Source organism: Hirundo rustica, chromosome 13 (genome assembly GCF_015227805.2).
Source record: "Hirundo rustica isolate bHirRus1 chromosome 13, bHirRus1.pri.v3, whole genome shotgun sequence".
NCBI classification, from domain to species: Eukaryota; Metazoa; Chordata; class Aves; order Passeriformes; family Hirundinidae; genus Hirundo; species Hirundo rustica.
The window spans coordinates 19,229,111-19,240,608 of NC_053462.1; the positions used below are offsets into that span (position 1 = coordinate 19,229,111).

Genomic DNA, 11,498 nt, shown 5'->3' on the forward strand with positions numbered 1-11,498 from the left:
ACAGCGTCCCACGGGGTGGAGCTGGAACCCCCCCCAAACGCGACATTCCTGAACCAATTCCCCGTGTCAGAATTCCCAAATTCTCCTCCTCACACAGCGTCCCACAGGGGTGGAGCTGGAACCTGCCCCAAACGTGACATTCCTGTCCGAATTCCCCGTGTGGGAATTCCCAAATTCTCCTTCTCACGCAGCGTCCCGCAGGGTGGAGCTGAAACCCACCCCAAACGCGACATTCCTGTCTGAATTCCCTGTGTCAGAATTCCCAAATTCTCCTCACACAGCATCCCACAGGGTGGAGCTGAAACCCGCCCCAAACGCGACATTCCTGCCTCAGATCCCTGTCGGAATTCCCAAATCCTCCTCCTCACACAGTGTCCCACGGGGTGGAGCTGGAACCCGCCCCAAACGCGACATTCCTGCCTCAGATCCCCATGTGAGAATTCCCAAATCCTCCTCCTCACACAGTGTCCCACGGGGTGGAGCTGGAACCCGCCCCAAACGTGACATTCCTGTCTCAAATCCCAGTCAGAATTCCCAAATCCTCCTCCTCACACAGTGTCCCACAGGGCAGAGCTGGAACCCGCCCCAAACGTGACCTCCCTGTCTCAAATCCCAGTCAGAATTCCCAAATCCTCCTCCTCACACAGTGTCCCACAGGGTAGAGCTGAAACCTGCCCCAAACGCGACATTCCTGCCTCAGATCCCCATGTGGGAATTCCCAAATTCTCCTCCTCACCCAACATCCCACAGGGCAGAGCTGGAACCCGCCCCAAACACGACATTCCTGCCTCAGATCCCTGTCGGAATTCCCAGATCTTCCTCCTCAGCCCCGCAGCTGCCGGCGGCCGGAGCGGCGCCGGGGAAGTTCCGGCGCTTTCCGGAGCGGTTGGGTTTGGTTTTAACGGAGCCGCCGTAGGAACGACGCCGGGATCGATTTTCCCCTGGCGCCGCCGCCTCGGGGAACGCTAAAATAGAAATAAATCTCACTCGGGCCGTGCCCGGCGTGTTTCTGGGTTTGACCTTTGCGATCCTTGGAGGGAGCAGGGGTTTTATTTATTTGCAGTTTATTTTTGCAGATTTTTGTGGGGTTTTTTTGTGGATTTTTGGTTTCGCATTTTTGGGGGGTTTTTTGCAGGTTTTTATTTTATTTTTGCAGATTTTTGTGGGGGTTTTTTGCGGATTTTTGGTTATTTTTGCATTTTGGGGGAGGTTTTTGTTTTATTTTTGCAGATTTTTGTGAGGCGTTTTTTTGTGGATTTTTGGTGTATTTTTGGGGGGTTTTTTTTGCAGAGTTTTCTTTTATTTTTGCAGATTTTTGGGGTTTTTCTGCCTATTTTTATTTTATTTCTGCAGATTTGCGGTTGGGATTTTTTTGCGGACGTTTATTTTACTTTTGCAGATTCTTGGGGTGGTTTTTGCAGATTCTTATTTTATTTCTTCAGATTTTTGGTTAGGCTTTTTTGCACATTATTATTTTATTTCTGCCGATTTTTGAGGGGTTTCTTGCGGAGTTTGGGTTTATTTTTGCAGATTTTGGGGGGGTTCTGCAGATTCTATTTTTGCAGATTTTTGAGGGGGTTTTTTGCTGATTTTGGGTTTATTTTTGCAGATTTTTGAGGGGTGTTTTGTGGATTTTTGGTTTATTTCTTCAGATTTTTGGTTAGGGGGTTGTTTTTGGGGGTTTTTTTTGATCTTTGGTTGTGGGTGGGGTTTTTTTGTGGTTTTCTTTTGTTTGGGTTTTTTTTGTGTGGGTTTGGGGTTTGTTTTTTTTTTTTTTTTTTGCGGATTTTTATTTGATTTCTGCTGATTTCTGTGGGGTTTTTTTTGAAAATTCTTCTTTAATTCCTACAGATCTTTATTTTAGTTAACACTTGACCTTTCCCACTGCTCCCTTTCCCTCGAGGAGGCAGCCGAGATACGAGCAGAACGGCAAAAACCTTCGCCACAAATCCAAACTCCCGCTAATTTAAAAAAAAAAAAAAATATTAAAAATAATTTTAAAAAACCTCCCTTTTTTCAGCGCTGACAGGAGATGTTTTTTCTGGGCAGGTTGTTCATGGAGATCCTGAAGTTTTGCACGGACTGTGACGAGATCCAGTTTAAGGAGGACGGCTCCTGGGCTCCCATGAGGTCCAAGAAGGAGGTGCAGGAGGTGACGGCCTCTTACAACGGGGTGGATGGTGAGCTGGGGCTCCCCTTGGTCCCTCTCCAAATGCTCATTCCTACGCTTAAACCTCTGCCTTTAATCATTTATTAGCAGTTAATTGGGCCACACCCCTCTCCGGGTGCTTTAAAGTTCTCAGCCTTCTGGTGATTTTTATTTTTTTGTTTTTTTGGTCTTGAAATTGATCGCTTTTTGACTGATCGGTGGATCTGCTGTCGTAAATGAACAATAAATAATTCTGTGGTTGGCTTTTCGCAAATATTAAAATTATATGTATATGTTGGGGAGTTATGGTGTATTAATAGACTCTTTTAGTAGTGGGATAAATAAGAGTTTTTAGCATAATATTAAATAATATTACAGCATAATATTAAAATGGGAACTGTGTGATGCAAGGTGCTTTTAGTAACGTCAGGAGCGGGAAAGAAAAGAAAATGTTCACGTTTCCTTATCTGGGTAGAGATAACAGCAACAGACACCATAAAAAAACCCCAAGGAAAATCGATTTCCTCCGTTATGGGGGAGTCTGGGACTCCTCAGAGGCGCAGGAACGTGGATTTAAGGGCGGAATTCTGGGGAGGAGGGAGCTGGAATGGGGCAGAAATCCTTAAAGAACATTCTGGGATTTCTGAACGTGCAGCAGGTGAATTTTAAGAGAAGATCCTTTTGTGAGCGAGGTGTGCCCGGCATCCAGACGTCCCTGACCTTTTGCTTTTCCACATCTCTTACTGTCTTTGTTTTTTTACCGTTAAACTTTCGGGGTTTTAACCACGGGCCGCGTTTTTCACCCGCCTGTGATTTTGCGCAGGGTGCATCAGCTCCTCCTTGGAGCACCAGGTGTCCTCTCACCAGCCATCCAACAAGAACAAGAAGGTGGAGGTGATCGACCTGACCATCGACAGCTCCTCGGACGAGGAGGAGGAGGAGCCCTCGGCCAAGAGGAGCTGTCCCTCCATATCGCCGGCGTCGCCCATGAGCAGCAAGGGGTGAGGAGCCACCAGCAGCGGCCCTGGCAGCTTCTGCCTCGGGGTTAAAGCCCCAGGCCTGGCGGGTTTGCTCTCATCACGAGCTTGGGATCAGCTCTGAGCGTGCAGCACGGGGAGATGTTCATGTGTATGGAATTCTGCACAGGGAGTCAGCTCTGAGCGTGCAGCACGGGGAGATGTTCATGTGTATGGAGTGGAACCAAGGGAATCAGCTCTGAGTGTGCAGCACGGGGAGATGTTCATGTGTATGGAATGGTGTGCAGGGAATCAGAGCTCTGAGTGTGCAGCACGGGGAGATGTTCATGTGTATGGAGTGGAACCAAGGGAATCAGAGCTCTGAGCGTGCAGCACTAGGAAATGTTCATGTGTATGGAATTCTGCGCAGGGAGTCAGCTCTGAGCGTGCAGCACGGGGAGATGTTCATGTGTACGGAGTGGAACCAAGGGAATCAGAGCTCTGAGTGTGCAGCACAGGGAAATGTTCATGTGTATGGAGTGGAACCAAGGGAATCGGAGCTCTGAGTGTGCAGCACAAGGAAATATTTCAGTTGTGTTTATGGAATTCTGCACAGGGAATCAGCTCTGAGCGTGCAGCACAGGGAGATGTTCATGTTTATGGAATTCTGTGCAGGGAATCAGCTCTGAGTGTGCAACACAAGGAAATATTTATGTTTATGGAATTCTGCTCAGGGAATCAGAGCTCTGAGTGTGCAGCACAAGGAAATATTTCAGTTGTGTTTGTGGAATTCTGTGCAGGGAGTCAGCTCTGAGCGTGCAGCACGGGGAGATGTTCATGTGTATGGAATGGAACCAAGGGAATCAGAGCTCTGAGCGTGCAGCACGGGGAGATTTTTATGTTTGTGGAATGGTGCACAGGGAATCAGAGCTCTGAGTGAGCAGCACAAGGAAATATTTCAGTTGTGTTTCTGGAATTCTGCACAGGGAATCAGCTCTGAGTGTGGAACACAAATATTTCAGTTGTGTTTGTGGAATTCTGCACAGGGAATCGGCTCTGAGTGTGCAACACAAGGAAATATTTATGTTTATGGAATGGTGCACAGGGAATCAGAGCTCTGAGTGTGCAGCACAAGGAAATATTTCAGTTGTGTTTGTGGGATGGTGCAAAGGGAATGACAACTTTGAGTGCAGAACACAGATATTTCAGTTGTGTTTGTGGAATTTTGCACAGAGAATAGCTCTGAGTGTGCAATAGAAGGAAATATTTCAGTTGTGTTTGTGGAATGGTGCAAGGGGAATGACAACTTTGATCGTGCAACACAAGTATTTCAGTTGTGTTTGTGGAATTCTGCGCAGGGAATCAGCTCTGAGTGTAGAACACAAATATTTCAGTTGTGTTTGTGGAATTCTGCACGTGGAATCAGTGTAACACCTTCCTAGAGATCCCAGCACCATTCCAGTGACAGCCCCCAGCAGTTCCTGCTCTTTGGAACTTCCCTTTCCTGAATTCCACCTCTGTTGGGCTGAACTGATTTTCCTGATGAAACCCTGCGAATTTCGTGGAGTTTGCGAGGCTCTGAAATGGCTGAACGCCTTCCAAGGAGCTCAGGATGCATTTTGGATTTAAGTTCAATTTGAGAAGCAGCGGATGAGCGTCAGGAGAGAATTTTACGCTTTTAACCAGATTTTTTTTTGTGTTTTTTTTTTGTTTTTCCCCCTTCTAGCATTTTAAATTTACCCCACCAAGCTTCTCCTGTGTCAAGAACCCCAAGCCTTCCTGCTGTGGACACCAGCTACATCAACACATCACTTATCCAAGACTACAGGCACCCATTCCACATGACACCCATGCCTTACGACCTGCAAGGTGAGTCCTGGCTCATTCATCATGAAATTAATTATAAATTAATTATAAAACAAACAACAAAAAAATTGGGTTAACGTCTCCGGCAGCGAAGGGGGTTCGGGATGTCATCGGTTTTTATTTCAAAATAAGTGGTGAAAAGAAGGGAGAGGGGCTGTTTGGAGAAGCTGAATTTTGGTTTTGTTTTTGTTTTTTTTGTCTCTTTGCAGGTTTGGATTTCTTCCCTTTCCTGTCAGGTGACAATCAGGTGAGTCAGGCAGAACCAAATCCCGTGGCAAACATTTTCCCAAGCAGGATTTGCAGTGTGGGAAGCAGCAGCAGCATGATCTGAACTCAGCTGTGGGATGAGGCACAGCAAAAAAAAAAAATCAATGTTTGGGGAGCCAGGGGTTAAATCAGCATTAAACCACCATTATTGTGGAGTGATCCTCAGCTTGATCCCTTTTCCTCCAAAAACAATAAAGGAGCTGGGATGTCTGCCTGCCCTTCCTGCCCTCCCAGGGAGGGAAATTGCACCAAATTCCACCAAAATTCCACCAAAATTGTGCCAAAATTGCAGTAAAAGTTGAGGGGTACTTTGGTATCTGCATGGAGAGCAGAGCCTGCTCTGTGGAATTTGGGTGTTCAGGAAATCTGAATATTCAGGCTCCTGGGAATTTCTCTGCTCCAAGGAGTGCTGCTCTGCTTGTGCCAGTGGATAAATATTTGGGATGTTCAGTCTCCACGGGAAGGAGCGCTGAGGGCAGAGTTCCCCCTTAGGGAGGAGCTGTGTTTAATTGGGATTTTTGGTTGCTCCAGCTCCTGCCCCTCAGGGCTGCAGCAGAGAGGGAAACCTGGGACAGCCCCTGCTCCATCGCCCGGGCCCGAAATGCGTTTTCCCAGGATTCTGCCTTGCTCCCAGCAGGGATCAGCACGGTTCCAGCTCTGCCTCACCCTGGCTTTTGGGGGCTGGCAAAATGAATTCGGGGGAATTTTACCCCCAGGGAATTTTTGGATCGCTAAACTAAAAAAAAAAAGCCCCAGAAGTGCTGCTGCTTGCCCTTTTTCCTGTTTGGTTTCTCTGATCCCATTCCTGTTTCCTTTTTCCTGGTCTGGTTTCCCTGATCCCATTCCTGTTTCCCTTTTCCCTGGTTTAATTTCTCTGATCCCATTCCCGTTTCCCTTTTCCCTGGTTTAATTTCTCTGATCCCATTCCTGTTTCCCTTTTCCCTGGTTTAATTTCTCTGATCCCATTCCTGTTTCCCTTTTCCCTGGTTTAATTTCTCGGATCCCATTCCCGTTTCCCTTTTCCCTGGTTTAATTTCTCTGATCCCATTCCCATTTACCCTTTTTCCTGGTTTAATTTCTCTGATCCCATTCCTGTTTCCCTTTTCCCTGGTTTAATTTCTCTGATCCCATTCCTGTTTCTCTTTTCCTTTGTGGTTTCTCTGATCCCATTCCTGTTTCCCTTCTCCTGGTTTAATTTCTCCGATCCCATTCCCGTTTCCCTTTTCTCTGGTTTAATTTCTCTGATCCCATTCCCGTTTCCCTTTTTCCTGTCTGGTTTCTCTGATCCCATTCCCATTTCTCTTTTCCTGGTTTAATTTCTCTGATCCCATTCCCGTTTCCCTTTTTCCTGTCTGGTTTCTCTGATCCCATTCCCATTTCTCTTTTCCCTGGTTTAATTTCTCCGATCCCATTCCCGTTTCTCTTTTTCCTGGTTTAATTTCTCCGATCCCATTCCTGTTTCCCTTTTCCCTGGTTTAATTTCTCTGATCCCATTCCCGTTTCTCTTTTCCTGGTTTAATTTCTCTGATCCCATTCCCGTTTCCCTTTTCCCTGGTTTAATTTCTCTGATCCCATTCCCGTTTCCCTTTTCCTGGTTTAATTTCTCTGATCCCATTCCCGTTTCCCTTTTCCCTGGTTTAATTTCTCTGATCCCATTCCTGTTTCCCTTCTCCTGGTTTAATTTCTCCGATCCCATTCCCGTTTCCCTTTTCCCTGGTTTAATTTCTCTGATCCCATTCCCGTTTCCCTTCTCCTGGTTTAATTTCTCCGATCCCATTCCCTCCCCTCTCTTTGCTCTCACTCCAACCCCACCCTCCCCAATCCCTTTTCGGTTCAGAAATTAGAGCTGAAATCCATTCCTAAATCCAAAACAAGAGCTAAAACCCCCCATTTCCCTTCCACTCCCCGAGCTCCTGTAAAACCCAGACCCTACCAAAACTCCACCTCGACAAAAAAAAACCCAACAACAACAAAACCCCTTTATTTAACCCCGCAACCTTTAACCCTTCCCTCCCCGCAGCATTACAACACCTCCCTCCTCGCCGCCGCCGCCGCCGCCGTTTCCGCCTCGGACGATCAGGAACTTTTACACTCCCGTTTTTTCCCTTACACCTCGTCCCAAATGTTCCTGGATCAGCTCAACGCCGGAGGGAGCAGCTCCCTGCCGGCCACCAACGGCAGCAGCAGCGGCAGCAACAGCAGCCTGGTTTCCTCCAACAGCCTGCGAGAGAATCACGGGCACGCCGTGGCCAGCAGGAGCAGCACGGACACGGCCTCAATCTTTGGTATCATACCGGATATTATCTCCTTGGACTGAGTATTTTTATTTTTATTAAATTTTTTTTTTTTTTTTTTTTTTCTGTGAGGGTTTCGGGGGGTTTGTCAGGGAGGGACAGAGGAATCGTGCTTTCGGTTTTTCCTTTTCTGTTCGCAGGGGAAAAAAAAAAAAAAAACAATAAGATGAGGTGGGTTTGGGTGTGTGGTTTGTTGGGTTGGTTTTTTTTTTTCCCTTTTTTTTTTTTTTTTTTTGGAAAGGGGGGAAAAAAAATGTACGTGTACAGAGAACAAACAAACGAGAAAAAAAAAAAAGAAGTCTATTTTGAGTTTTACTTTTGTATATAAACCTCAGATGGCCTCGCTGGTAAAAATAAGGAGAAAAAAAAAACACCAAAAAAAAAAAAAATACAAAAGACAAAAAAAAAAAAAAAAAAGAAAAACAAGGAGCTTCAGTTCGTTTTTATGGATGCTGGAGATTTTACACCCGTGCATTTGTCATGTGAGTTTCTTTTCTTTTCCTTTTTTTCCCCCCCTGTCGTTGGAACACCCATGGCAGTATTTTCTCCACAGCTAAAGAAACAGGAGAGGAGCTGAACTTCCAAAGCTCAAGCTTGGGGAGAGGGGATTTTTCTCCTCTAGGAGAAATTTCCCTTTGCTGGTGGAATCCAATTCCCGCATTTTGTGCAGATTTTCTAATTCTGGCAGCAGAGCAGATCCTGCAGCCCAGAACCTTTCAGGAGCGGGGTCGGATTTTTGGGGATTTTTATTGGGCATTTCTGGTTCCTTGTGCCCCTCCATCCAGGCAAATTCTCCTCTCCATTGCCATGCTTTAGTCAGGAATGTTCCAGATTCCTCCACGGAGCCGAGTGGGAGGTTTAGGTTGGATTGCAGGGAGAATTCTTCCTCCAGAGGCTGTGGGGAGTGCTGACATTCCCAAGGCTGCCAGGGCTCCAGGAATGTTTGGACAACGCTCCCAGGGACGCTCAGGGCGGGGGTTCGAGATGCCCTGTGCAAGGACTTGGATCCTCGTGGGTCCCTCCCAACTCAGAATATTCCACACTTGTGGGATTCAGTCATTCCTGAGGGCCTGACTCCGTCAGATCCCAGCTGAAGAATGTTTTGTGGCACAAAATGTTCCATTTTTTGTGTGGAGGAGCCCCAAATCAATGTTAAATCAACATCAAATCCCAGCTGAGGAGTGACTTGTGGCACAAAATGTTCCATTTTTTGTGTAGAGGAGCCCCAAATCAATGTTAAATCAACATCAAATCCCAGCTGAGGAGTGACTTGTGGCACAAAATGTTCCATTTTTTGTGTAGAGGAGCCCCAAATCCCAGCTGAGGAATGACTTTTGGGACAGAATATTCCATTTTTTGTGGATTGGAGCCCCAAATCAACATCAAATCCCGGCTGAGGAATGACTTGTGGCACAAAATGTTCCATTTTTTTGTGTAGAGGAGCCCCAAATCCCTGCTGAGGAATGACTTTTGGGACAGGATATTCCATTTTTTGTGGAGAGGAGCCCCAAATCAACAACAAATCCCAGCTGAGGAATGACTTTTGGGACAGGATATTCCATTTTTTGGAAATTGGAGCCCCAAATCAACATCAAATCCACATCAAATCCCAGCTGAGCAATGGTTTGTGGCACAAGTTGTTCCGTTTTTTGGGAAGTGGAGCCCCAAATCAACATCAAATCCACGTCAAATCCCAGCTGAGGAGTGTTTTGTGGCACAGGTTATTCTCTTTTGGGGGGAATGTTTTCTGGCACAGCTGTTCCCTTTTTATGGGTGCAGCCCCAGACCAGAGCCTCGCTTGTGCTGGAGTTTTCTGTTCCCTCCAGCTCCAGTCCTGCTCCGAGCTTCCCAAACCCCTGAGCTGTGTCCGTGTCACCTCCTGGAGCTGCTCCGTGTTCTGGCTTGGCCTGAGAGAACCCCAGCCCCGCATGGTCTGAGCAGCGCTGAGCGCTCACCCCGCCAAAATCCCCGAATTCCAAAATCCCAGTATTCCAGAATCCCAAAATTCCAATATTCCAAAATCCCAAAGTTCCAATATTCCAAAATCCCCAAATTCCAGTATTCCCTGTGCAGCCTGAACCCCAAACCCACCGGAAAAACCCAAATTACTGCTCCCCATCCAGCTCCTCTAGGGGTTAGCAGCTCAAAATTCGCTTTTCCCTTGGAATTCTCAGATTTTTTATTTTATTTTTTGTTCATCCGCGTTGAATTCCCGGTTTCTTTTCTCGAATTCCCGGTTTCTTTTCTCTTTTTTTTTTTTTTTTTTTTTTTTTTTTTTTAAGTTGTGCATGACATAGGAAAAAGAAAATTTTTTGTTGTTGTTTTTGGGTCATTTGAGCTGATCCGTTCTTCTTAAGGAGTGGGATGTGTAAATAGCTGGAACGCAGATTTTGTTGGGGTTTTTGTTTTGTTTTGTTTTGTTTTCGGGAGATTCTTTAAAGTCGGAGAAAAGGGGGAGGGAAGGAAGTGATTCTCTTGTGTCCCAAAGTCCATGTCAGAGAGAGGAAATGTTTCCTCTGGTGTAAAAAATATTTTTGTAACTGGTTGAAAGTGCAGGTAACGAGTTTATCAGGAAAAGAAAAAAAAAAAAAAGAAAAAAAAAAAAGAGAGTTAAGGAATACTAAAATGAGCAGATTCTTGTCTGAATTTTTTTTTTTTTAATGTCCAAAAAAAAAAACCCTATTAATTGCAAATAGCTGCTTCAAGCATTGACAAAGGGCCGCCTTTTGCCTATGAAATCGTCTCCAAAAAAACCCACAAATAAATAAATCTTGCATTGATTAAAAAAACAAAAAAAAGGAAAAAAAAAAGGAAAAAAAATTTAAAAAAAAAAGAAAAAAAAAAGAAAAAAACCCTTTAATCCAAGTAGCATTAGGTATTGCTGTCTGATCAGTCGTATGGTTATTCGAGAGGTTCACATGACGTGGCATCAAAAGAGGAAAAAAGAAATAATAATAATAATTTTGTTTCTAGTGTTTTTACAGCATCCCTCCGCCGCTGAATAGTTGACTTGAATTTTGGGGAAAAAAAAAAAAAGACAAAAAAAAAAGACAAAAAAAAAGGAAACTGTTGGTGTTTATATGTATATGTGTGTGTATATATGTATTTATAGATCCGTGTGTGTGAGTTCCAGGTGAGTTCCATAGGGAAATTTTTTTTTGTTTTGTTTCGGTTTTGTTTTTTTGGTTTTTTTGTTTTGTTTTTTTTTTCCTCTCTTCCCATGCATGTGTATTTCATACATATCTGGCTGATATATTCTATCTCACCGTACACCGATTTTATAATTTATTAAATGTCAGTTCAAAAAAGGAAAAAAAAAATTAAAAAAAAAAAATTAAAAAAATTATGGGAAAAAAAATAAAAATAAGTAAATAAAAGGATAGAAAATGGGAAAGACTGATCATTTTTTTTTTTAATGGTCTGATTTTGGAGTGATTCAGCCTCTGCTGGGAATGTCTCTTATCCAGTTCAGGAGATTTTTCGTGGATAGCTTGGAGGTTCTTTCTGGAATTGGGGCAGTGAGTGCCGTGGTTTTCCTGGAGCCTGCGTGTCCCAGCTCCTGGAACATCCAGCAGGAATTGGGGATTGCTCGCAGCTGCTTCGACCCCCTTTCCATGGGCTCTGCTCGGGGTGACCCCAGGAGCAGCGGGGTCAAACCCTGCTGATCCCATGGAAAATGGAACGGGGCGTTACCAAAATCCAAATCCATGGAAAATGGAACGTGGTGTTACCAAACCCTGCTGATCCCAGGGAAAATGGAACGTGGTGTTACCAAAGTCCAAATCCATGGAAAATGGAACGTGGTGTTACCAAAATCCAAATCCATGGAAAATGGAACGTGGTATTACCAAAATCCCGCTGATCCCATGGAAAATGGAACGTGGTGTTACCAAAATCCAAATCCATGGAAAATGGAACGTGGTATTACCAAAATCCCGCTGATCCCATGGAAAATGGAACGTGGTG

General features: G+C 45.0%; 1 protein-coding gene across 3 annotated transcripts in view; it reads left to right on the top strand.

Moving 5' to 3' along the window:
* Window positions 1–10,867, top strand: part of PIAS1 (protein inhibitor of activated STAT 1) — a 58,911-nt gene extending 48,044 nt beyond the window's left edge. For all 3 annotated transcript variants that reach the window (XM_040077271.2, XM_040077272.2, XM_040077273.2), the window contains 5 exons: window positions 2,050–2,180; window positions 2,973–3,150; window positions 4,832–4,974; window positions 5,181–5,218; window positions 7,259–10,867. In XM_040077271.2, the coding sequence (XP_039933205.1) occupies window positions 2,050–2,180; window positions 2,973–3,150; window positions 4,832–4,974; window positions 5,181–5,218; window positions 7,259–7,555 (787 nt within the window). In that variant the 3' untranslated portion in view covers window positions 7,556–10,867. The remainder of the gene's footprint in view (window positions 1–2,049; window positions 2,181–2,972; window positions 3,151–4,831; window positions 4,975–5,180; window positions 5,219–7,258) is intronic.
* The last annotated feature ends 631 nt before the right edge of the window (window positions 10,868–11,498 follow it).